Here is a 27540-nt window from a genome sequence, read left to right on the forward strand (position 1 = left end):
TTCCTGTAGATCATTGTTTGAAGTCCCCACGTATTTATGCATAGCAAAGGAGACGATGCCATTAGAACATTCAGGAAAGCAGAGCGCAGTCTTGGGCAGCTCCCACATGAACATGGCGCTGGCCACGCTGCCCAGCTGTGACAGCAGGCTCGAGGGAGACGGGGTCACAGGGACAACACTGTCAACAGACATCCCCGTCCTTCCACCATGCTGGCCATTGCCGTGGACCAGATGTCCCCTCCCACTTGCCTTGAAAAGCTTGAGAAAAATGAACCTCAAATAATTTTGCTGAAAAGAAAATAAGCTCCCCAGTACGTGGCTGCAGGAGAGGCCCAGACATCTCTTTGTGACACAGAGTCTGAAGACAGCAAGGAGTTTCTATGTCGCTACAACGAGGTAACAGAGAACAAAGAAACCAGCATGAACCGTGGGCCAGACGACCTCAGACTGGGCCCCCTCCTGCTGGTTCGGTTCAGCACGTGTGTGTGAACATCCATCGCTGCAGACAGGCCCTGGTCAGGCGGTGCCGAGGAGGACACGGCCAGAGAGGAGGGTGTGTGCAGGCCCAGCCACAGAGGAAATGGCCAGTGTGCACCCAGCAGGCCACGGGGACACAGGTGTGCCAGGCGTCTGAAACCGTGCGTTGACCAGGGAGCGGTGAGCAAGCTGACTGTGCTCTCGTTGTGCTGTGGTGTCAGGCAGGCGGTGGGCGACAAGGTCACGGCCTTGAAGGGCATGCCAAGGCTTTTGCGGAGCTGCTGGCGAGCACCCGCGAGCTGGTGCCTTGTTACATGAGTGCAGAGAGTCGTCTGGCACCTCGTTTCCTCAGTGACAAGGTAAGGGCAGGTGCGCCCCTCGGGTGTCAGGACGAAGTCCCCGCCTGCCAGGGGAATTGGGGGCCTGGCTGGACCTGGACCTGGCAGTGGCTGGGGCTGTGGGCCGGGAGCGAAGGAAGCCAGTGTCTGTCCGATTCCGGCCAAGAATGTGAGTTCAGAAACGGGGAGCCCCAAAGGCCGGGCCAAGGAATCCAGAGGAAGGGCGCCCCGGACCCGGAGGGAGTGCTCAGGGTCCTGCAGGCTGGGCTCCCGGCCGGGACTCCCCTGCCTACCACCAGGGCATCATCCCAGTCAGGGGGCACGCAGGCCACTCCCTTCCGCACCGCCTCCCACGCAGCTGACATCTGACACACGCCTGCTCCCTGCCTTGCTCTCAGGTCTTTGCAGCCTCCTGGGGTCCAGGAGTGGACACTGCTGCCTCACCCTGAGCTCTGTGGGAGCACAGTCCCATTACACGGGCTCTGCCTGGCTCCCGCGCCCCCGCACAGGCTGGCAGACACAGAGCTGAGTTCCTCTGGTGACGCAGCCCAGGAGGCCCACGATCCAGACCCGCCTCCGCAGTGTAGTGAGCTGGTGTTGTGGGCCTCCCTGCCCAAGCCGACGGCTCCTGGTTGTACTTGCGTCTGGTGTAGACACATCCTGTTCCTGTCAGACCTCCTCCCGCTGTGGCAGGTGAAACCCGGGGCCCAGGGTTACGCCAAGTGCATCTAAAGATGGCGATTGGCAGAGAGCAAACGACGTCCTGATTATGCCTGGAGGGAGGCAGGACGCGTTTACAATTGGCTGTATGATAATCAGTTCAGCCGCCTAGCGCGTGGACAGATATACTTTACATGTATGCTTGAGTGAGTGATCGCTTGACCTTTAACAGGATTGGATGGACATATCTGGTTACAATTGCTTATGCATGAGACTGCTTATATATTGAGGGTGTTATCTGAATAACAGGGAAGCTGCTTCATGAACTTCGGAAGAGTACGTGTCTTTTGTCCTGCTGGTCGGGCCGAAAGAGCAAGAAGCGGCGGCGAGCCGCTTGAAGCAAGCCAGGCTAGGAAGCGGCGGTTTTCGGTATCCCGCCACCTTGGCTGCAGTGACTGCTGCTGTCTGCATTGATCACCCTGTGATGGCTGCCCGGTGGAGATCAGCCACAGCCACCATTATTGACCGCGTTGTGCTCCAAGGGGACACTTCCCCTTGCCTCTGATTAATCAGTCACTAGCTAATCGCAGTCCCTGTGGATCCCTGAGGCCCGTGCTGTGGAATGGGCTGTGTTTTGAAATCATTGCTGCTGGTACTGATGCTCGACTTGCCCTCTGGCGATGAGAGCCCCGGAAGCGACTCCTGTCGCCCCCGAGCACACCCACTTCCTCCAGGGGCTTTGAGCCCATCCTCTCCTCTCTGTCCCCAGCCCTCCTCCTTGCTGGCCCATTCCTCTACAGGGCCCTGCTTCCCTTGAGCTGAGTGAGGTGCTCCGGCTGGCTCTCGGGTCTGGCACTTGCCATGGGTACTGCTGCCAGGCCGTCACCGTCTCCAGCCCCCCGGCTTTGCAGACCAGGAAACACGCCTGCCCCTGTTTCCATGGATGCAGACGCACATGCACAGCTATTGCTGTATTGCTGAGTCCATGTGAAGACCTCCTGTGTTCCTTCTGGCACTTCAACTTCGGTCAATATCTCGGGGTTCTCTCTGGCCTCTGCCTCCCCTGTAGAAAATCCTCGTCCCAACAGTGAGAAACCTGGCTCTCCTTCTCTTTCATATACCGAGGGACGTCGGTTCTGTGTTTAGTGCAGCCCGTTTCCAAACCGCCGCAGCTGCCTGGTCCACCTGCCACCTCCACCTGGCAGGAGCCACTCTCTCGCACCCAGAGCACCTGCACCAACACCTTCATGTGACACTGCTACACAACCAGCCTCTGCAGGGCCAGGCACGCTGCCGTGGACCCCCCTCATGTGCACATGGCACTGGTGGGAGAGAAGAGGAGAGAAAGTGGAAAGATAGGGCGAGACAGGAAGGGTCTTCATGAATCCTTGTCAAGAGGAAGCCTGAACAGAGATGGGAGGGATGAGAACACATGCAGGTGGGCCCAGGTGTGCACAGGTACCCCTAAGTGTGTGCAGGTATGCCCAGGTGTGCACAGGTATGCCCAGGTGTGCACCAGCACTCCCAGGTGTGCACAGGTACTATCCCCCAGGGCATACTAGGCTCCAAATTCAGCTTTCCCTCCCTTCTCAAGTCCTATCGATCCTCTTTCACTGCCCAATTTTCTGATTTGTTCACTGAACACAGAACCACTGAACAAAATGCTCAAAGAGAAGGAAAACAGCAGTGGATTAATCTGCCGTTCAACAGAAGTAAGGGGTTGTGATGAGATTCTATGGAGGAAGTTTTGGTCTGGATAATGAATTATTTTAAGGCTTTGGACCAAAGATTTGATACACTAAACTTTAAAATGTGACAATAACGTCCTTGCAGATTTGAGGAATTCTTTGCACTTGTTGTGGAAGATGGCAGCTGAAGAGTCACAGAATGGCCTTCTGGTTTCAGAGGAGCCCCTGAGGCACTGGTGGTGCTGCGTGATCAAGCTCCTGATGCTCCCGGAGTCCTGGCCCCGCGTGGTGCTGGGTTAGGAGCGGGCAGTTTGCCGCGAGGCTGCGGAGCGTGTCGGGGGAGCGCGTCGGCAGGGCTGTGGGCTCTGGGTCTTGGCAGGGCAGATGCAGGACAGGTGACCCAGAGGGGCAGGCTCGCTCCCCCCTTCCAGTCCCTCCCCCGCCCTGAGCCCTGAGCCCTGGCCAGGCCTGCTGCCCCACAGAGTGGTAGCCACCTGAGGAAGAGCTTCCCAGGGTCTCCCTGCAACTGCTGGATGGCCAGGAGTCTCCCCAGACCTTCCCTCCCAGTACTGCCTACGGTGGGGCCCAGCCTACTTCCTGGAAGACACTCTTTGGCCCCTGTGATCCCTCTGAGCCACTCGGAGTCCCAACAAACTCTCAGTGGGATTATTGAGCTGGCCTGCAAATGCCCGTGCGTTACTGCCGTGAAACCTCTGCCTGGCGGCGGCAGACACTAAACCGGGGTGATTTACTCCAGTCTGGCGGAGGACACAGCCTCCAAGAGGAGGTCGCCCTGCTTGAGCTGAAGCCTGAGGATCAGAAATCTAATCCACAGCACATATTTTGGAGGCAGAGCAGCTTTCACGTGTCCTTGAGGCTCAGTCTGCAAATGTCCCGAATCAGCAGCGTCTGTCACCTTTGTGGGGAAGGGCGCGTAGCAGGCAGCTTCAATAGGAATAGCCTTCGTTTGCCTTCTGCCTTACAGCGCCTCCTGCTGGGCATTACCCTTCCAGGCCAGAACTTCTCCAGCCAGTGGTCATGATGGATTCATTATAAAATAAATCGAGTGTGCGTCAATCAGCATTTTATTTTTTCTGAACTATAGTAGAAAAAAAGTGGGTCAAAAATACCAGCGTGTAGCACTGGCATTTTTGAAACATGGAAACTAAGTTTGTGCTGCACTGGATTATGACATAAAATAGATTTCTTGGTGCAGTCACAGTAAAACAAACTAATCTCTAGCAAAACTCTTCTATTTTAAGCAGGTAGGGCATTTTTGTGAGGCCACAATGCAGATAGTACAAATCCAATGCCCCAAACTCTCGCAGCCAAGTATCCTTCCAAGTCTGAAGATTCCCAATTTCAGAATGGCACAAGCTACAGACCCAATGCAGCACTGGCAAGTGGCCCTACTCACACACCCCTGGTCACCTCCCACTGGCCAATGTGGCCTCCCTGCTCTGGGCGACTCAGGTCAGGGCAGGTTGCCATGGAAAGTGTGGCTAACAGGTTTGGCTTTGAGAGCGTTTCTGCTCTGAAGCTGCAGATGAAGGCTCTCGGGATCGGCAGTCGCGTCCGTTATATCCAACAGTGAATGACAGGCCACAAGGAGAGGTCACAAGCCTTCCGGAAATAAAAAGGCAATTAAAGGAGTGAAAAGAGTCACTAAGTTTCTAACTGTGGGAGGATGAGGAAGGAGCACACGCGCCCTGGTGGTGAGACTGCAGACGGCAAGCACCTGGGCCCCGTTGGAGCTCGCAGGAGCTTCCTCGGAAAGCTCGAGATGGAAGCGCCTGGGACCCCCACCTGGGGTGCAGGTCCAGGGAAGCAGTGCTGTACGTCCAGGAGGGGTCTGCTCTCCACCTTTCTTCTAGCCCTTTCCACGTGGCCAAGCCAGGGCATGGAACAGCTCCCACCAGCAGAGGGACGATGAAGAGGACTCTGGGCACAGCATGGCGGCATGCCGCGCAGGGAAGAATGAAGTCCTTTTATGTGAGCAGCAACGTGGTGAGCCTGCAGGACACTGTGAGGTGGCACGGACCAGTCCCACAGCCTGTCCCCGCGTGACTCCACCCCTGTGGAAGCCCAAATGCCCGGCTGGCGGAAGGTGGAGCAGAACCGCGGCTGCAGAGGCTGGGCTGCCAGCGGGCCCGAGGGTTCAGGTGGCAGAGGAGCACCTTCTGCCGCTCTGCCTGTGCACCGAGGGCCACCAGCTCGCAGCAGCCCACTGTGTCTTCAAAGTAGCCAGCAGAGGGATGTTTCGCCACAAAGGAGCAGTGAGTGTTTCAAGTGACGGATCATCTGACCTGGTCATGACATAACCTGTGCATGCATCGAAATGGCAGTGTGCCCGACACCCGTGTGATTCTGTGTCAAGATAAAAGGGCTGCGTGCAGCCCAGGGGGACAGAGCTTGCCTACCACGTGCAAGGCCTGGTTCCATCCCCGGCACTGCAAAAACCAAATGGAAAAATAAAGGTGCACTCTGTAATCAGCAAATCCAAGAAACACAGTTACAAGGCCATAAGGAATGCGTTACAGCGTGAGCGTGCACACCATCCAACTGCTGAGAATACCGCCAAGCGCACTTTCCCAGCGGGTGAGGGGCTCTGGGGTTGCACTCTTCAGCAGCACTCACAGTGAGCAAGACTGACCGCAGAGGGCTGACCTCTGGAGGAGAGCGTCAGGTACCGTGGCCACACTGAGACCTGCGCATGCTCAGGGCAGCTGCCTCACGGTCACCCAGCCGAGAGCAGCCCATCAACCAGCCCAGACCACAGTGACTGGCAGGGACACAGCGTGGCCCTACTGCAATCCAAGGGAATCGAGCATGGCTGCATGTGGCTCTGTGGACACCTCTAAGTGGCCCTGCTTGTGAAAGGGCCAGGCACAGAAGGGCACCAAGGCCACAGTCCATCACAGGGCCATCCGCAGAACCCAAAGCCACAGACAGTGACCTGCCAGTGGCTGCTGGTGGTGGGGAGGGAGGAGACTTTGTGCAGGAAAAATATTCTGTGTGCTCTGATCATGGTGGTGGTCACGTGAGTTCAACGTTTGTCAAACTCCATGGCACACGGAAGAAGTGTGACAGTTTAGTAGATGTAAAGGGAAGGGGAGGGGAGGGGAGAGAGGAGAGAGAGGAGGAGAGGAGACAAAGGAAGGGAGGAGGGAGGACAAGGGGAGAGAGAAAAGGAGAGGGGAGAGGAGGAGAGGAGGGAGGAGAAGGCGAGAGAAAAGAGGAGAGGAGAGAGGAGGAGGGGAGGGAGGAGGAGGGGAGAGAGTGAGCCAGGACAGAGAGACACAGGTAAGCCGGGGCCTCTGAGGCAATGCAGCACAAGCCGGATAAGACAAAGCGGCTGGGGAGGCTGGAGGCTGGCAAAGTCAAAGCCACCTCAACAACTTGGTGAGGCCCTAAGCAGTTTAACAAGACCTTGTCTCAAAATAAAACATAAAAAGGGCTCAGTGGTTAAGTCCCCTGGTTCAATCCTTGGTACCAAAACAAATAATAATAATGATAAAAATAGATGAAGACACAGGAGCAGCCAGGAGGAAGAGAGAGGCGGCGGATCTGAAACACAGACGCAGAAGCCAGAGCGCGCACGGACCTAGCCGCCATCAGATACAGAGGAGCGTTTCAGGCCAGCTGCATCTGCTGCAAGCAGCAGAAGCTGTGCTCAGCGAGGGCGGCTCTCTGCGCTCAGGCCCCTCCGTGCGCCCCGCCTTCACTGTGTATTTCAACAGAAGCCACTTTGCTAGCCGCTTTGCTGGCCGCTTCTCCCTGGGGATGTCCCTACTAGAAAAATTTATAGCAAGGATAAAATTAACAACGCTAGGTCACAGGAAGCTGTTTCTTTTGTGAATCCTTCTGCTTGAAATTCTGGGAAATTATGTTTTAATAGTTCAAGACCTGTTACAAAATCTCTGATTTATGGGATTAGAGCTAGGTCACTGAAAGCCTTTCTCCTAAACAAAGATTTGTTAATTTCATAAATAAAAAAATGGAATGTCCCAGAGGAAGCCTTGGCTCCTGTGGTTCATGCCTGCAAGTGTGAACAGTGTGCATCTCTGTCCTCCTTGCAGGACGCAGGCCCCGCCCCGGCCTGGCCACATCAGGGTTCCTCTGTCTCTGCAGACTCCCTTTACTCATCGATCACTAACTGAGATGACTGTCACCTTCTGCAGAGGTTTCCCACGTCAGTCCAGACCCGGATCTCTGGCTGTGGCTCCTGACGGTCCACACACACGCTGTGCACATGGACACAGGCCCTGGCGTGTCTGGGGACAGGGGAGCAGCTCAGGATGAGATGATGGCTCACGCTTCCTCCCTTCCCGCTTCATGCTGACCTCAATGCTGGCCTGAGGCCCTGGTTGGTAAACACCTCTGAGTTGGACGGTACAGGAATCATCATCTGTTGTTGCTCATCAGTTTGGAGGGCTGGATGCCCAGTGGTGGCTGCCCCACGGTAATGGATTTCTTATTTAGCAAGCCACCCAACAAGCTCTTGCCCTCAAGAGCATCCAGGTGCCTACTGAGGGCCAGCACTGTCTGGCCCCTGGGCTTCTCCATGTGCTGATGTGCCCAGGGCCTGTGGCTTCAGACCATAGTCCCCTGTCTCCCGAGAAGACCGTCTCTAGGAGACTCAGCTCGAACGTGCCTCTGTGAGGCCACTCCTTTCTGTTGGCATCCTTGGTCCTCACAGAACATGTGTCCTCAGGGCGCTTCAGTGTCCTGGCCAGCTGCAGGCTCCCCCTGGCTTCCTCGGTAGAGGAAGGCATAGCCACCTGAGGATGCCCAGAGCCAGCAGCCTGCACGGGTGCTGGGGTGCTGCTGCTGGATGCAGGTGTCGCCACCTCCTTGCGGGTGTGGGACTGGTCAGGAGGGTGCCTTCCTCAGGTGAGCAGGGGACACACACACCTCCTGGAGTGGGGTCCCTCTGGTCCATGGTTCATCTCTACCCTTGGCCTCGCGGCAGCAAGTGGAATCAGTCTTGTTCGTACGGCTTTGTTGTTCTTTTCTTGCTCCTTTCTTTCCCTAAAGTAACTCGGGGCAAGGTATGGGTGTCTCAGAAAAGGTTCTAGCACTCTTAGGGCCACAGATCCAGCAGGTCCAGCAGGGACGAGCGAGCCGGACCCAGCCGCCTGGATGCTGTCTGCCGCGGCCTTCCTTCAGGAAGTTAAACACCCGTTATCTGGAAAGTGCTGGTGGCCACCCAACAGCCCGGGGCTCCAGTGTCAGATTTCCAGGGATGAGGGTTTTCTGTGCCCCTGCTGCCGTCCCTCCACCAGTGTTCCGAGGCAAAAACGCAGCAAACGCCCTGAAACTCCTCCAGGCAACCTGGGATTCCATTGTCTCCGTGGATTTCTAAGTGGGCTCACTGAACTGGTGGGAGCTGATTGCAGGGAAGTTTCCAGACCCAAACATTTCTCACGACGACCCAGTGAAAACAATTCCCTCTGTTTGGGGCAAGCAGGTCGATAGCAGGCCTCAGGAGGCACCGCCGCAAGCCCAGACAGGCTTCCCGGGTCTCTCCCTGCCGGCTGTTGCTCCTGGAGCACATCCTCTCGGGTTGCTTACTGCTGGGTAGACAGCCTGGGGCCGTGGCTCCGTCCTCTGGCGGAGCATCTGCAGCATCACCTGCCTCCAGCTCCTGTAGCAGAGCAAGCACCTGCTGGTCAGGTTCTGTCACCATCTCTGTGGCCAGTGGAGCTGGGGTGTGCTGTGCTGTCCAGGTGGCCTGCTTCTCTGGCACGCCTGCCACACAATTCTCCGCAGGAAGAGATCTCCAAATACCTCAGAATAGAGAGCCACCCATAATTCACTGAGGCAACAGAACAAAGAAAGGTTGAGCAGCCCCAATCCAAAAACCCCAAATCTGAAATGCTGCAAAATCTGAAACCTTCTGAGCACCAACAAGAGAATACAAGTGAAAAATTCTATACCGTGAAACTTGGCTTCACGCACAAAATTATTTACAGTGTTGTGTAAAGTCACCTTCAGTTTTTGTCTATGGAGCATAAATGAACTGTGTGTTTAGATTGCATCTAGCCCCAAGATATTTCATTATGCAAGTGCAAATATTGCAAAGTTGAACAATCTTGAAATCTGAAATATGGTTCCAAGAATTTTGATCCCCAAATCCTAAGATCCCTGGAGAAAAAAATAAAAATGCTAAACACCACCATAGCTGTGACTGCTGATATTTTTGCTATTAAACTAATGTCCATGACTTTTCAGTTTTGATGACTTCAGACACATTTTTGAACGCACATGAAATGATCTTTCAGGCTGCAGGACAAAGACCTTCTGCATCACCGACAAACTGACGTTTCACACGATTCTTCTGACATAGAACGAGGACTCTTCCATGTGATGAATTCCTGCTTCTTCCTCCTCCGTGGGAGTGATTACTGAGTCTTAATAAAACGCTTCATTTGCTGATCACTTATGCAGTTGGGCTGATCGAAACTCTGAGAACCATTCTTAGTGACAGTGATCAAGACATTTTGATGTCAAATTCTGGCTTATAAACTGTGAAATTTGGTGCAATGAACATTTTTTCCACACATGCTCTGTAGGAGGCACCATGCTCAGCGCGGGGCATGGACAGAGCCTGCTGCCCCATACGGATGCTTATGACAAGGACAAGGTGTTCTTAAGAAAAAGTGTGTAAAGTCAGGACAGAAGGTTCCAGAATGGCTTCAATTATGGGACGACCAGCAGGCATCCCCCAGAGGGGGAGGTGTGGCAATAAACGAATCCTTCTCAATTTCAAGAATCACATAGACCCCAACACAATAATTCTGGGTGACTTTAATGCACCGCTGTCACCACTAGATAGATCCTCCAAACAAAATCCAACCCAAAAAACCATAGAACTCAATAACCAATCAATAACCTAGACTTAATTGACATATATAGAATATTCCATCCATCGACAAGCGGATACACTTTCTTCTCAGCAGCACATGGAACCTTCTCGAAAACAGACCATATGTTATGCCACAAAGCAGCCCTTAGGAAATGCAAAAAAATAGAGACACTGCCTTGTGTTCTATCAGATCATAATGGACTGAGAGTAGAAATCAATGACAAAATAAAAAAGGGAAATTACTACAACACTTGGAGACTAAATAATATGCTATTGAATGAAACATGGATAACAAAAAATATCAGGGAGGAGATTAAAAAATTCTTGGAGGTCAATGAGAATGATGATACAACATATCAAAATCTCTGGGACACTATGAAAGTGGTACTAAGAGGAAAATTCATTGCATGGAGCGCATACCAGAAAAGATTGAAAAGTCAACAACTAAATGACCTAACATTACGGCTCAAAGCCCTAGAAAAAGAAGAACAGAATAACAGCAAAAGTAGTAGAAGACAGGAAATAATTAAAATCAGAGATGAAATCAATGAAATTGAAACAAAAGAAACTATTCAAAAAATTGACATAACAAAAAGTTGGTTCTTTGAGAAAGTAAACAAAATAGACAAACACTTAGCCACACTAACAAAGAGAAGGAGAGAGAAGACTCAAATTACTAAAATTCGTGATGAAAAAGGAAATATCATGACAGTCAACACTGAGATACAGAACATACTGAGAAGCTATTTTGAAAATCTGTATTCCAACAAAATAGAAAGTACCGAAGACATTGACAAATTTCTAGAGACATATGCTCCTCCCAAACTTAACCAGGAGGACATACACGATTTAAACAGATCAATATCAAGCAATGAAATAGAAGAAGCCATTAAAAATCTACCATCCAAGAAAAGCCCAGGACCAGACAGCTTCTCAGCCGAATTCCACAAGACCTTCAAAGAACTCATTCCAATACTTCTCAAAGTAATCCAGGAAATAGAAAAGGAGGGAACCCTACCGAACTCATTCTATGAAGCTAATATCACCCTCATACCCAAACCAGGAAAAGACACATCAAGGAAAGAAAATTTTAGACCAATATCCTTGATGAATATAGATGCTAAGATCCTTAACAAAATATTGGCAAACCATATCCAAAAACATATTAAGCAAATTGTGCACCACAATCAAGTGGGGTTCATCCCTGGAATGCAAGGATGGTTTAACATTCATAAATCAATAAATGTAATCCATCATGTCAATAGACTTAGGATAAGAATCATATGGTTATTTCAATTGACGCAGAAAAAACATTCGACAAAATACAACACCCTTTCATGCTCAAAACACTAGAAAAAATAGGGATAGTAGGAACATACCTGAACATTGTAAAGGCTATTTATACTAAGCCCATGGCCAACATCATTCTTAATGGAGAAAAACTGAAACCATTCCCTTTAAAAACGGGAACAAGACAGGGATGTCCCCTTTCACCACTTCTATTCAACATTGTCCTCGAAACTCTAGCCAGAGCAATTAGGCAGACTAAAGAAATTAAAGGGATACAAATAGGAAAAGAGGAACTTAAGCTGTCACTATTTGCAGATGACATGATTCTATATTTAGAGGATCCAAAAACCTCCTCCAGGAAACTTCTAGATCTCATCAATGAATTCAGCAAAATAGCAGGCTATAAAATCAACACGCATAAATCTAAAGCATTTTTATATGCAAACGATGAAACAGCTGAAAGGGAAATGAGGAAAACAACTCCATTTGCAATACCCTCAAAAAAAAAAAAATACTTGGGCATCCATCTAACCAAAGAGGTAAAAGATCTCTACAATGAAAACTACAAAACACTGAAGAAAGAAATTAAGGAAGACCTTAGAAGATGGAAAGATCTCCTATGTTTTTGGATAGGCAGAATTAATATTGTCAAAATGGCCATACTACCAAAAGTGCTATACAGATTCAATGCAATTCCAATTAAAATCCCAATGATGTATCTTACAGAAATAGAGCAAGCAGTCATGAAATTCATCTGGAAGAATAAAAAACCCAGAATAGCTAAAGCAATCCTTAGCAGGAAGAATGAAACAGGGGGTCGCAATACCAGAACTTCCAACTATACTACAAAGCAATAGTAACAAAAACAGCATGGTATTGACACCAAAATAGACAGGTAGATCAATGGTACAGAATAGAGGACACGGACACAAACCCAAATAAATACAATTTTCTCATACTAGACAAAGGTGCCAAAAATATGCAATGGAGAAAATATAGCCTCTTCAACAAATGGTGCTGGGAAAACTGGAAATCCATATGCAACAGAATGAAACTAAACCCCTATCTCTCACCCTGCACAAAACTCAACTCACAATGGATCAAGGACCTTGAAATCAGACCAGAGACCCTGCATCTTATAGAAGAAAAAGTAGGTCCAAATCTTCATCTTGTTGGCTTAGGTTCAGACTTCTTTAACAGGACTCCCATAGCACAAGAAATAAAAGCAAGAATCAACAACTGGGATGGATTCAAACTAAATAGCTTTCTCTCAGCAAAGGAAACTATCAGCAATGCAAAGAGAGAGCCTACAGAGTGGGAGAATATCTTTGCCACTCATACTTCAGATAGAGCACTAATTTCCAGAATATATAAAGAACTCAAAAAACTCTATACCAAGAATACAAATAACCCAATGAACAATGGGCTAAGGAAATGAACAGACACTTCACAGAAGATGTACAAGCAATCAACAGATAAATGAAAAAATGTTCACCATCTTTAGTAATAAGAGAAATGCAAATGAAAACTACACTAAGATTCCATCTCACCCCAATTAGAATGGCGATTATCAAGATTATAAGCAACAATAGGTGTTGGAGAGGATGTGGGGAAAAAGGTATACTCATACATTGCTGGTGGGACTACAAATTAGTGCAGCCACTCTGGAAAGCAGTGTGGAGATTCCTTAGAAAACTTGGAATGGACCTACCATTTGACCCAGCTATCCCACTCCTCGGCCTATACCCAAAGGACTTAAAATCAGCATACTACAGAGATACAGCTACATCAATGTTCATAGCTGCTCAATTCACAATAGCCAGACTATGGAACCAACCTAGATGCCCTTCAATTAATGAATGGTAAAGAAACTGTTGTATATATATACAATGGAATATTACTCAGCTATAAAGAATAATAAAATTATGGCATTTGCAGGCAAATGGATGGAATTGGAGAATATCATGCTAAGTGAGATAAGCCAATCTAAAAAATGCAAAAGACGAATGATCTCACTGATAAGCGGATGATGACGCGTAATGGGGGGAGGGAGGGGGGCAAGAATGGAGGAAGGAGGGACTGTATAGAGGGAAAAGAGAGGTGGGAGGGGTGGGGGGAAGGAAAAAATAACGGAATGAATCAAACATCATTACTCTATGTAAATGTATGAATATGCAAATGGTATGCTGTTCCTCCATGTACAAACAGAAACAACATGTATCCCATTTGTTTACAATAAATAAATAAAGAAGGAAAAAAAAAAAAAAAAAAAAAAAGAGAGAAATCTGTCCGAGAAATGGGCAGCTGCCCGGAAACCTTGTCTATCAAGGACAGGGGAGGGAGGGGGCCTAGCCCTGACTCATCTCCTGCATAGTTCATCCCCTCCCTCCTCCCTTCTTCCTCCAGGACTTTTAGTTTTGGCAGGACCCAACCAAAAGAGAACAAATGTTTAGCTGTTTCAATGTTAACCAATAATGTACAGGTCTTTGTATGTGAATTATTGGAAATTTCTTAAGTAGAGTGCTTTCTCATCCCTCGGGGCTGCGGCCCCACTCAGCCATGGTAGTGGTCTGAGTGGCTGGTTGCGGTCCAGGCTTGAGCTTGCAATAAAACCTCGTTGTGTGATTTGCAAAGAAAAAAAAAAAAAAAGAATCAATAAATGGAATGGGTTCAAACTAAAAAGTTAATTCTCAGCAAAGGAAACAATCAATAATGTGAAGACAGAGCCTATGTAGTGGGAGGAAATCTTTACCACATGCACCTCATATAGCGTGTTAATCTCTAGGATATATAAAGAACTCAAGACACTTAACACCAAAAAAAAAAAAAAAAAAAAAAAAAAATAACCCAATCAATAAATGGGCTGTGGAACTGGACAATCAATCAACACACATGAAAAAAATGTTCATCATCTCTAGTAATTAGATAAATGCAAATGAAAACTACTCTAAGATTTCATTTCACTCCAATCAGAATGGCAATTATCAACAGTATAAGCAACAATAAGTGTTGGCAAGGATGTGGGGAAAAAGGCACACTCATACATTGTTGGTGGGACTGCAAAGTGGTGTAACCACTGTGGGAAGCAGTATAGATATTCCTCAGAAAACCTGGAATGGAACCACCATTTGACTCAGCTATCCCACTCCTTGGTTTATACCCAAAGGACTTAAAATCAGCACACTACAGTGACACAGTCACATGAAAGTTTATAGCAGCTCAATTCATGACAGCTAAACTATGGAACCAGCCTAGGTGCCCTTCAACAGATGAATAGATAAAGAAAATGTGGTACATATACACAATGGATATTTCTCAGCCTTAAAGGAGAATGAAATTATAGCATTTGCAGGTAAATGGATAGAAGTAGAGAATATCATGCTACGTGAAACAAGCCAATCACAAAAAACTGAAGGCTGATGTTTTCTCTGACAAGTGGGTGCTGATCCATATTGGCAGGGTGCAGGTAGGGGGTAGGGAAGAATGAAAGAACTTCAGATTGTGCAGAGGGGAGGATGGGAAGGCTGGCAGAATGAGGCAGACATTATCACCCTGTATACAAGTATGATCACACTGCTGGTGTGACTCAGCACCACATACAGCCAGAGGAGTGAGTTATGCACCATTTGTGTACAAGGTGTCAAAATGCACTCTACCATCATATGCAACCAATTAGAACAAAAAAAATTAAGTGGGATAAGAAAAAAATGATGTCACTGCTTAAATGAATGAAAGCGAAGCTCATGACTTTTTAAGTTGGAAGCCAGAGTCCTCGGTTAAGTTCTCAACAGACTAAAAGTGTAAATTAATAATAATACACTAATATACTCGTCCTTATTAATTCTGTGTGCCTATATTGACTCTGTGGCTTTTGATCTGTTTCAAGTGGACACGTGAAATTTTAGCAGAGCAAAGTGAACAGCAAATTTGATCAAATGCATGAGAACATTTAATGAAAGTGATTACACAAAAGTATTATGGGGTCTCACACGTATGTAAATTAGTGAGGGCACGTAGCCTTCTCCAATCATGTGGGAGCTACGGGCACTGAAGTGCTTGAGGAAGCGAGAGGAGACCTTGGTCTACTATATCCTGGTGCAGAGTGGCCACCTCCTGGCAGCGGGGTGGACAACATCCCTCAGAACTCTGGTCCAGTCGCAGATGTGCTCTGGCAGTCAGGACTTCATCCGACTGGAGGCAGGTCCACTGAGCTGGCCTCTGTCACAGCAAGTCCTCTGTCAGGGTGCTCAGTACCCATGTGCCTCCAGGGAATCGAGGGGAGGCGGCAAGAAAACGTGGAGATTCCATCGCTCAGGCAAGAAGAGCACTGACAACTTCGTTTTAAACTGGGCTCTGGAACTGGGGCTCGCGGGCAGAGTTTTACTTCTGCTCCCTGAACCTGCATGCAGAGCCCTCTGCTAGTGTGCAACTGAGCATCGTTCTGGAAGGCCAGTCTTGCTATTCTCATCAGCTTCTCCAGGTATCTGTCACGTACCATCTCTTATCCCGGAAAGTTGTGTAGCAAGGACTTCTAGAAACAAATGTGTCATTTCCTCCTCTCACAGAATAAGTCCATGGCGAGATAAAACGGAACCCAGCCGTGGGGTTTCCAGGGTAAGGGTGATTCTGCACTAGCTGCGGTCCCTGTTCCCAGGTGTCTGGGGTGCTGCGGGCAGGCCCGCGGGAGGCGGGAGGTGAGGCTACAGGGCTGCAGCAGCGCTCCTGGGAAGCGTGGCCCAGCCTGGGGAACGTCCAGGGTTGTCCAGGGGGCACACAGGTCCACGGTCTCTAGCTCGCTGGGGAGCCCGTGACAGGGCCCTGATCCCAGGCCTTCCAGGCGGCCCTGCCTGCGGGGGGAGCAGAGTTCTGAGAGCTGGAGGAGACCTCCATGTAGAGCAGCAGAGGCCGCTCGCGGCGACGTGGGCGCACGGGGTGGCACCACTGCCCTCGTCAGTCCCCTTTCCCGGGCTACGCTGCACATCCTGTGCGTTCCTGTGCCGCTTCACACGGGCCCCTTCGAGAGGAGCATCCTTCCACACCCATGGACCCTGGACGAGGCTGCGCAAGCTCCTTGGAAGCTCACAGCAAGTGGGAGTGGCACACGTCACACTGACAAGCGCTTCAGCGCCATCTCCTGGCTGGGCCACGACAGAGACATGTGCCTCCAGAACCCAGCAGCCTGGCTCCAGGACCAAGTGCGCTTGGAGAAGAGCCACAGCTGGTCCACAGCCTCCAGGATGTGTGCCAGAGCCGGGCCTTGGCCCTGCGTCCCCAGGGGAGCTGGCCAGGCGCTCCCTGTGGGGATGCTGCTCCACAGAGAGAAACCTGAGCTTCTCCCCTGACACCCCGAGTCCAGCCCCAGAGGGGGCGGGAGTAGCAGTTTGAATGCTCAAGCAGACGAACACATCGGTCTGTTGGACGCACGCTTGACCCTAAAGCTCTCTTCCAGCTGCTTTTGGACTGTAAACTACTTTGACCAATTTTGCCTTATAATCTCACAATCGGTTGCTGAACTTGCCAAGCGTATTCTTACACCTACTATCTGAAGGATCTTGACGCGCATCTTCCCAAAGCCACCACGAGACACGGTTGGCATTTAACCCAGAAAGCTGAGTCCTGCCATGCGCGAGGCACTGCCTTCCACAGGCCTTGGGGTTCAGGCCGCCTGCTGAGCTCTAACTGGGCGAGCTCCGCCGCCCCACAGGCCGAAGGGTGCAGCGTGTGGCCTCCGCTGCCCCTGCACGCTTATCAGAGAGGCAGGAGGGCGCAGCGTCTGCCTGGTGCACAGTGTCCAGAGCATCCACCAGGCTCCTCAGACGCAGGGCCTGGACCTGGGATCTCCGGGGACACACGGCAGTGAGTGCATGCGGGAACACGTCCTTCTCACACTTGACTTGTTCAGCCCTCATGTCTCAGGCTGGGTTCCCACTGAGAAAAGCGTGTCATGAAGCCTTGGGATTCACTTTTTTGTTACTTCTCAACATTTTTACATGATGTTATCTAGAGAAATAACATCAAATTCTATGACCCATCTAGTGAGCTAGAGGACAAAAGTAGTAGAATTTGGCCTTAATTTTCCCAAGGAATCTATGTGTTATCTAAAGAGAAGGATAATGGTAACAGATTTATCAAGAAGAGCCAATTCCATGGGAGCTGGTGAGCCAACAGAGCAAGAGCACACTGATATTCATGTACAGTGTCCTTTGCCAACACCAAGTGCCTCTTATTCACGGCGGCTGGCCAGCACGGGGCTGCCCAGCGGCCACACCCGCTTTCCTGTCCCATGTGCTGGACAGGGCAGGACCGTAAGGTATATCAGCTGTTGGATCTAAAGGCAGAGGAGGTGCTGGGAAGTCCGAAGAGAGAATGGAGGGCGGGTGGCCAGGTGCCTAGGGCACCTGAGGGGAGGAGGGGTGGACCCAAAAGACTGAAGCCTCTGGAAGGAATGGAAACCACGGAGCCAGCCGTCAGCCTCGCTTCCCGGTAGTAAAGCACGCGGGACTGTGTGCGATGAAGGAAAGGAGGTTCACCCAGCTCACAGTCATGCAGGCTCAAGGTCGGAGACCAGGTGGCCCTCTCAGTCTGGCCTCTGGCCAGGGCCTGCCTGTGGACAGCATCATCATGGCGGATGACCATGGAGGGAGTGCGTGCAGGTCTCCCATTTCAAGAAGGAAGCCAGACAGAGACAGCGGCCTGGCTCAGGCGCTCTAATAACTGGACCATGGAGAACGACCTTGATCCTTTCTCCCAGGACCTCACAGCCCCATAAAGTTCCATTGCCTTTCAGTGTGGCAGCCCTGAGGACCAAGCCTCCTGCGCCTGGACATTTGGGGCCACTCAGACCATTGCACAGGGTAAGGATGGGAGAGCCCAGCCTGCTGACTACACTGTGGCAGTTGGAGCCCCAGCCATTCCTCGGTCTCGCTGTGTAGCTGTGCCTGAGTGGACAGAGGCCAGGGGCCTCCACTCAGCTCACAGATGTGGCTCCTCCCACGTGCAGCTGTGGATCTGCTCCGCGTGGTAAGAGGGGAGTGAGTGACCAGCTCTGAGCTGGAATGTGAACTTGGTAGCCTGAGAAGAGAGACTTGGAGACAGCGCCTCTTTGATGGGGGTCAGCAGGAGGCCACTGACTGCAGGAGACAGAGAATGAAGCCACACCCACCTCCTGCCCTCTCGGGAGTGACCAGCCCCAGCTGTGGGCCGTGACCCTCCAGCAGGCTGCTGCCAGGTGAAGTTGAACACATCAGCTCTTTTCTGCCCTGGTTTTGGCTGAAGCCCACTGCTTCCCAAGCCCCTGCCAGTCGGTCCCAAGCCATCCATTCACCCACCGCCCCTGACGGCTAGTGGTGAGGCACTGGCAACGGTCAGCCTCACCCTCATAAGCCTGAGGGCTGCTCGGTCCCCAGGAGAAGTTCCCATATGGTACGCCCATATCGAACAGGAGAGGCAAGGCAGTGTCCAGCAGAGCTGGTGGCCCAGGAGCAAGCTGGGGAGGTCACCGGGCAGTACCGCTCCAGGGGTGGGAGTCCCTCCACAGGGGACATGCAGCAGACCTGACGGACAGAGCGCTGCAGAAGGCCGGGTCCCTGAGAGACGAAGGCCAGCCGTCTGAATCACGTCTGCATGGGGAAGGGACCTGGGCACAGGCGTGCTTTGTGGTCACAGGCTATTTCCAGCGTGATTTGTAGCTTAAAATGCTCTTGGACAGGGCAAGGTATTTCATTCCACCATCCAGGTGGATCATGAAATAAAATCACATAGAATCAGGTGGATGATGTAACTTCAAGGGTTGCACTGATGACGTGCATTTATCGAGAATAATCTCTTGGCTTTTTAAGTAAAAATGGACGATTGTTATTTTTTACACCGGCAGAAACAGGATCTCTTGCAAAGAGGGCACTCTTACTTCTGCTGGCAGCCTCCTGCGCCTGGGCTAATTACTTGCTGAAATACTTTCCTCAGATGAAAAGTGCAGCCCTGGAAAGAAAATCCACACGCAGACCTTGTTCAGAGTTATGGTGCTGGACGTTCCTGGAGCGGTCTAATATTTCTGCTTTCAGTCCTCCCTGAGCCCTCGGTGAAGGGGCACTGCCAACTGAGAGGCAGTGACAAATGCCACTCCCGGAGAGGCGCGGACGGCCAGGTGCAGCCCTCCAGCTCCCCTGCATGCTGAGCCCACTCAGAAGCGTCCTGTCAAGACAAGCCACATGACGGAGGCTGACCAAGCACCCCAGGAGGACGTGCCACAGGGACTCCGTCAGGCACACTGAAAAGGAATGTGTTACACAGACACGGGTCCTGCGGCCCCAGGGTGTGGGAGGACCCGTGGACGGGATGCGGACCCTGCGCCAACCTGCGTTCTGACGTTTCCTTCCAGGGCAAGGGTGCTTCTGTAACGAAGTCCCTGACGCCCACAGAGGCAGAACCACTGTGTGCAAGGTGGGCGTGGCCGCCAATCGTGGGCACTGCCACATCAAGGTGGCGGTGCGTTTCCAGAGAGGAAACGGCTGTACGCAGCCCGCGGACAGTCCAGCGCCTCCCGTCCAGGGTTACTGCCAGAGGCAGGAGGCGGGCAGGGGCTAAGTGTCCTGTCCAGGCACATGGTGCCCCTCCTGGATGCCTGCTGTTCCTGAAGAAGCTCTGGCGGCTCCATCACTGCTTTCCCTTCCCTTGACCTGGCTCTGAGATAAACCGCTGGCAGGCAGATGGGTGGGACAACGTCAAGGGACACAGAGTGCTCACTGAGGAGCAGGTGTGGTTTCAACGCCAAACCGTGTGATCCTGAACCACTTTAGAAGAAGCTCCTGTCCAAAGTGCTTCCTTTAGGAGAAAGCCCAGAGTCTCAACCTGTTCTTGATGGAAAAATGACCCCTGATAAATGCAAACCAAAATGATTCTGAGGCACTACTTCTTATCTATCAGGTTGGCATCCCCTGAGTTTGACAGCACACTCTCACGCCTGTGCACTGCTGCTGGGAATGAAAAGCACAGAAACTCTCTGGGGAGCCAGGCATGGTGCAACAGGCCTGTAATTCCAGCTACTGGGGAGTCTGAGACAGGAGGATCACAAGTTGGAGGCCAGTCTCAGAAACTTAGTAAGGTCTGCCTCAAACGCTATAAATTAAAATGTGACAAAATCCAAAGGCAACCTATCAGCTAGATCACTGGTCAAGTACACAGTGTTGTTTGCTCAGGAGAAAGCCCTGGTCAATGGAATGCTTCAAGCAAGCGATTCCTGGTTCAGGGTTCACAGTACACAAAACTGCCATCCGTACATATAGGAGGAGATGTCACTTGAGCTGCTCAAATTTCTTGGGTATAAAATGGGACAAAAATGGGACATTGCAAATCAAATGCTCCCTGTGACATGAGAGAGAGAGAAACGTGAGAAGCCTCATCTATCGCAGAGTCGGGACCTGGTATGAAGATAGGCCTGGGGTCTGCTGGTCCTCTCCTGTGTGAAGATGGACCTGAGGTCTGCTGGACCCCTCCTGTGTGAAGATGGACCTGGGGTCTGCTGGACCTCTCCTGTGTGAAGATGGACCTGAGGTCTGCTGGACCTCTACTGTGTGAAGATGGACCTGGGGTCTGCTGGACCTCTCCTGTGTGAAGATGGACCTGGGGTCTGCTGGACCTCTCCTGTGTGAAGACGGACCTGGGGTCTGCTGGACCTCTCCTGTGTGAAGACGGACCTGGGGTCTGCTGGATCTCTCCTGTGTGAAGATGGGCCTGGGCTCCAATGGACCTCTCCTGGGGTCTGCTGGACCTCTCCTGGGGTCTACTGGACCTCTCTGAGCATCTCCTACCTCGCCTGTATCCCTGAGACTATTAGCATAGTGGTGCTGAATCCAATTCCTGACCTGCTGGCAGTGACCGCACTCTCTCCTCCTCCGTGGGTGCTCAGAGAGCGGCATGGCACCACTTGCAGAGAGCGAAGACCCTCGGCACACCCTGCGGTGGGGTCTCCTCCAGGACCCAGGGCTCCGCTATGGTCGCCATGGGCAAGGTGACTCAGGAAGTGCTGTTCCTCGAGGTGGAGCAGAGCGCGGTGCTTCCATTTGTGAAAGGAACCCGGAGTCCCACAGGTGATGAGGAGCCCGTGGAGGGAGGGCAGAGCACAGGAGACTGCACTGCGTAACGTGGACCCGAGTCACGCCAACATCACGTGCTCGGAGGAACGTTAAACTGAAAGAGAAGGCTGTTGAAGTTAAACTAAACCACATAAAAACTCTGAGATATGATCACACGAGAAGAAAACACATCCAGACTACTAGTTTTCTGTCTTCCGACGGCACATCCTTGGAGTGTGTAAGTCAGCCCAGGGCTGGCTTTTAAAACCCCCTCCGGCCACCTTGGTATTAGTGGTGATATGAGTATTATTTTGAAAATATTTAAAATGAAATAAGAGAATTTTATTAAGAGCAAAGATTTTTCCGTGAAAAAATAAAGAGAGAAAAGCGTAGCATGGGAGAAGTTACAAATTAGGGGAGGCCGCCTTTGAATTGGAAATACTGTATGGATTCAGGCTCTATTCTTCTTAAACCATGGATTTCCTAGCTCCATTACTGACAAGTCCCAGGAGGGATGACACCCAGGACTGACTACCACTCCTAGTGTTTAGATTGCGGTTTCAAGTACCATTCCTCACAGAGAGCAGGGCTGCCGGGGCCCTGACCCCAGGCCAGAAGGGGAAGGCAGAGCCGGCTGGGAGACCCCACTGCACCAGAACCTGGGAAGCCACACAGACCAGAGTGTCTGAGCCCAAAGGCAGGATGTCAGGAAGTCCTCCCCACCCCGTGCAAGTGGAACCCTCCGCATTTACACGCAGAGCAGAGCTGGTAGACCTCCCAGGCCTTCCCAGGAGGGCAAGTCCAGCATGGGAGAGAGTCCACCAGACAACGGGCCAGGCTTCCTCAAAGTTCAGACCTAAAGAAAAACAAGACAAAGCTGGGGAGGGGTGGGGGGCGTGGTCAAATGAGGAGCTTAAGAGGGTCCTGGAGAGGAGGGAGCTGCTTCCCGGCAGCGGCAAGCCAGGAAGAGGGCATCTCCTGCAAGAGGCAGGCACCCAGTGGGTCTTTTTGCCTGCCTGTTTCTGGCACTGAGGAGGAGCCAGATCCTTGGCCTGCCCTGAGCCGCCCCCTGTGGACTGGGTCTTGAGGACCTGGGGACTCAGGCTATTGTCCTAGGGGGGAATGAGGGTGGGTTAGGGCTCAGGAAGAAAATGCCTGTTGTTCTCAGAGATGTGCGCTCACCTACGCAGGAAAGGAATGGCGTGATGTCAGAGATTCTGTTTAGCACACGTCAGCCCAAACAGGAAAGTGGCCAGTGAGCTTGGCAAGCCCTGCCGAAGCCGGGCTGTGGGTGTAGGACATTCTCCTTGTCTCTCTACTTCGGCGTCAGTTTTTTGAAGTTTCTCATCCCGTGAAGAAGAATCAAGAGGAGGATTCCCACTGGGTGAGGCTGAACCTGTTTCCCCTCATGGTTTCTTTTTCTTTTTGTAGCAGGAATCAAACCCAAGGGTGCTCAACCACTGAACCACACCCCGAGCCTGTTTTTATTTTTTATTTTGAGACAGAGTCTCTCTAAGTTGTGGAGGCTAGCCCTGAACTCACGATCCTCCTGTCTCAGCCTCCCAGGTCACTGGCATTACAGCCGTGGGGCACTGCGCCTGGCACAACCCCATGGGATCTGGCCACGCAAAGCTAACCTCTGCTGATACCCTGAACTAGCTTCCAGAGCTTGAGGGAGAGCAAGTCGTGGTGGCGCTGGTGAGGGACAAAGTGTGCGTAGGGACATGAGTAGGTGCTCGAATCAATCAGTAAGTGGCAAAGGAGTGCTGTCACCGGGGGAGGACCATTTCTGTTACCCCTGGAGAGATGATGCATCTGTGTGTGTGTAGCGGGGATTGACCTCAGGGGCACTCGGCCGTGGAGCCACATCCCAGCCCTATGCTGTATTTTATTTAGCGACAGGGTCTCACTGAGTTGCTTAGCACTTTGCCATTGCTGAGGCTGGCTTTGAACTCGCGATCCTCCTGCGTCAGCCTCCTGAGCCGCTGGGTTGACAGGCGCGTGCCACCACACCCGGTGGAAATGACGCATGTTTACGTATTTATTTTGACCACTCTGTGAACTTGAACATCCACAGAAAAGAACATGTTCAACACAATGAAAAGAACTAGTGAATATATATTTTTACAGTAAAAGAAAAGTACTATTACTTTCCTTTCTTTCAATAGCCGCGTCTCCATGGAAAGCTCAGAGTAAGTTGCTAAATCCCACTGGGAAGTGCTGCCTGCCACCTGCCGCTTGATCCCCAGGCAGGGGGGCAGGCCCTGTCCCTGCCCCCCTCCACATGATTGATGTTACAATGAGTCCCTTCCTTCTTCTGGAGAGCCTGGTGCAGAAGTGCTTGTGGCTGCAGGTGGCATGACCTCAGCCTTTCAGTGAGACTGACCAGGACGGTCTCAGTAATTGGGACAACAGCAACATTATCATTTTCTTCACTGGTGCTGTAGAACTCAACAGGGCCTCAGAGGCGAGGAAGCTGGGGGATGATCAGCTGCTTCCTCAAATGCCCCAGCCACCCACTTCCACCAGGCTCTCCGGGTAACCTCGCTTTCCACTCTGCACGCAGGCGGGCTTTAGAAAGCGAAGCCCTGACAATACAAAGCACTGTGGCTCGCAGGGGCAAAGTGATGTTTCGCCAAAGGAGTGACGGGACAGACCCCTGATTTATGTTCAAAACCCTTCTTCCGATAAAACAGGCAAGACAAGGGTAGCAGGGAGTGAAGACTCGCCGACCCTGCTTACCTTTCAAAGCCGATCTGCCGAAACGTCTTTTCCCACGTTGAGCCTGCAACAGAGGAAACAAGGTCAGTGCCCTGCTCAGCGGCTCTGTCCTGCTGGGGCTGCTGGGGCCGTGCTTGCAGGGCGCGTGCCTTTGCACCTATGTGGAGCGACCTGGATTCCCTCCAACACATCACTCCACAGCCCCATCTGCACACGGCCTTTGTTTTCCTCAATTTATTTAGGGATTGATTGACAATACTGTGCACAGTGTAGGGCGACAGTGTGATGTATCCACACATGCATGCATCGTGGAAAAACCAAGTCATGGAAAAACCAAGTCAGGGTGATGGGCATATTCATCACATGAAATTCTTATCATGTGTTTGTGCGAGAATGCTCCAAGTCCTCTGAGTTCTTTTGAAATTCACCATAAACCAATGCTGATTATACCACTGCCCTGTGAACAGAGCACCAGACTTTACTTCTCGTATTGCACCACGATTCTGTACTCACCGGCTGCTCCCTGTCCCACCTCCCCCGGCTCCTCCTTCCCTCTTCCAAGAGATCTGGTTTTCTAGATTGCATAAACGGAGCAGAAGCAGAAACGGACAGAGGAGAGAAGACCAAAGTGAAAAGCTTCCACACAGTCGTCCTCCAAACCCCTAAGTATGTCCAGCTCAGAGTAAGGGGAGCAAAACTCTCCCGGTGGAAATAAGAGCATGCTGCCCATGACACTCCAACACCCGGCCTGCCACTCCACGGTGCGTGTTCCCCTTCAGGTGGCACCCTGAGTCCAGCCCACGCACCACACCTTTCTCTTACCGTGCTGGATCAGGGGATTGCATCTCCACTCTTTACATTTTAAACTAACTGTTCTCGATGGTTAAGAATGTAAAAATGCAATTTCAAATCATATGAGGAGTAATACGTCCAGATCACAAAATCGAAGAATAACAGTTGGGTATAAAAAATTGCCATGATTTTTCCATTCCTCCTTATGTGATAGGCAGATAATAATTTTCTGAGCACTTGATATACAGAGAAGCACTAATTTTTACCAAAGAACAGTTTAAGAAAAAATTTTTAGATTTTTAAATTTGTTCTATTAGTTGAACATGAGAGTAGAATGCACTATACATTTTGATAGATTATACATAAATACAGAATAATCTCTCATTTCTCTGTACATGTTGCAGGATCACATGGGTCATGCAGTCATATATGTACATGAGGTAATAATGTCTGTTTTGCTCTACTATCCTTCCTACCCCCACACTCCTTCACTCCTCTCTACCTAATATAAAGTAACTCTATTCTTCCTTATCCCCACCTCCTATGGTGAATTAGTATTTGCATATCAGAGAAAACATTTGGCCTTTGGTTTTCTGGGTTTGGCTTATTTTGCTTAGCATATTTTCTAACTCTATCCATTTACCAGCAAATGTCATAATTTCATTCTTCTTTAAAGCTGAGTAATATTCCATCATGTATATATAGACCACATTTTCTTTATCCATTATCTATTACAGGGCATCTAGGTTGGTTCCACAGTTCAGCTATTGTGAGTTGAACTGCTATAAACATTGATGTGGCTGCATCACTGTAGTGTGCTGATTTTAAGTCCTTTGGGTATAAACCAAAGAGTGGGATAGCTGGGTCAAATGCTAGTCTCTAGGATATATAAAGAACTCAACACCACTTAACACCAAAAAAACAAATAACCCATTCAATAAATGGGCTAAGGAACTGAACAGACACTTCACAGAAGAAGAAATACAATTGATCAACAAATATATGAAAAAATGTTCAACATCTCTAGCAATTAGAAAAAGGAAAATCAAAACTGCTCCAAGATTTCATCTCACTCCAATCAGAATGGCAATCATCAAGAACACAAGCAACAATAAATGTTGGCGAGGATGTGGGGGAAAAGATACGTTCATACATTGCTGGTGGGAATGCAAATTGGTGCAACTATATGGAAGGCAGTATGGAGAGTCCTCAGAAAACTTGAAATGGAATCATTTGACCCAGTTAATAAAAAGTTTTCACATGCAAATGTTAAGGGTTTGTTCTAATTCATAGTGCTTTACATTCTCCTGATGCCCAGTCAGTGGCAAAAATATTCTTATTTCAGTAACTATTATTCTGAGTAATTACTCATCTTATCCTAAATTCATAAGTTTTGGTGTGCATTAATTGCTAATCAGAGCAAATCACTACTGCCTTTCTGTGGATGATAATTCTGCCAGCAGCAAGTGGAAGATTCAGGCCTGAGTCTTCAGAGGGAGCTAAGAAGTGACACAACTTCTTTCCTAAAATCAAAATACACTGGGCAAGGGTTTGTGCCCCTTTCTTAACCCTCCCTCAACTGCATGCCATCTTCCGTGGCATGCAGACACCCCCAGACGCTAGCTGGGCTTCCTGGAAAGCAGATTATGCAGGAGGGGCGGCCCCAGGCAGCAGTCCCAGAGAGCAGGAAGACTATTTCACTGCAGGGTTTGGGCCCCTATTAATTGGTAATGATGGACTGTTTTAAATAACTTTTATAAATAATGAAGAACAAAATTTCATATATGAATTACATACACACAAATCTGAAGCAGATTTGGCTTATTTTCTTGGGTGATGTCATTCTTCCAGCTGAATTCCAATAGGCCTTGCTGAGTGGGAGTCCAACACGTCGACTTTGAACTCACCAGCCCAGGAATTCTTTGGCCTCTGGCCCAGAGAAGCGGGTCCCCTGTGAATGTCTTGTGTCCTGGGAGCCTTATGCTAAGCAATCAAGAATCAAGAAAGAGGGATTCTTGCTCCTGAAATCCTGCCGTCAGGTCTGGGGTAAAGAACGTATGACTCGTCAGGCCGAAGCCACGCTGTATTCAAGGCTGCAGCTCTCTCGGGCCCAAAGTAAGCATCAGGAGAGAGGAGTCTTCCACAGGGAGAACCAGGTGGTGGCCAGGGCCAGGCCTGGGAGGCTGTGGGAGGGATGGGGCCATCCTGGAAGTCTAGATGCCCCTGCTTCAGACTCCTTTGTTCCGGAGGGAAACAGCACCTTCTGAATTGCCCTGTATTTCCATTGCTTTCCCAGACCTTCTCCACATATCCCCCAATTTCATTTAACTTTTAAGAAGACACTTCTCTTGCCAGATTCAGTTTATTACAAGAAATTTAAAAATGAATGATTTTGCTATACTGTGCTATCTGATGTTTTGAACATGGAGCTTTGATTAAGAAATAGGCTGAGAAATGTGGATCATTCAGACGGGAAGGGCAGGTTTGGGTGCCAGCTCCCAGCAGCACCGGCAAGCCGCTCCGCCAGGCCCCATGGGGACCGGCCAGCGGTTCCTCCGCCACGCGGCTCTCCCACACCAGCATTGGGCTCCTCACCGTGCATGCCTTCCCCGCACCTCGGGCGCTCACAACGGGAC

The 27540-nt window shown here is 50.4% G+C and overlaps 1 protein-coding gene and 1 long non-coding RNA gene across 2 annotated transcripts in view; both read right to left on the bottom strand.

Moving 5' to 3' along the window:
- PIEZO2 (piezo type mechanosensitive ion channel component 2) overlaps positions 1-27540 on the bottom strand; it is a 356262-nt gene that overhangs the window by 151271 nt on the left and 177451 nt on the right. The window contains exon 4 of the mRNA XM_079108940.1: positions 24134-24176. Coding sequence (XP_078965066.1) covers positions 24134-24176 — 43 coding nt within the window. The remainder of the gene's footprint in view (positions 1-24133; positions 24177-27540) is intronic.
- On the bottom strand, positions 19760-21947 carry LOC306643034. Its single transcript, XR_013758802.1, has 3 exons — positions 21067-21947; positions 20903-20955; positions 19760-20754 (listed from the first exon to the last, which is right to left on the bottom strand). It is a non-coding gene; the product is annotated as an uncharacterized lncRNA (long non-coding RNA).

Source organism: Sciurus vulgaris (assembly GCF_902686455.1).
Source record: "Sciurus vulgaris genome assembly, chromosome: 13".
In the NCBI taxonomy this organism is placed as follows: Eukaryota; Metazoa; Chordata; class Mammalia; order Rodentia; family Sciuridae; genus Sciurus; species Sciurus vulgaris.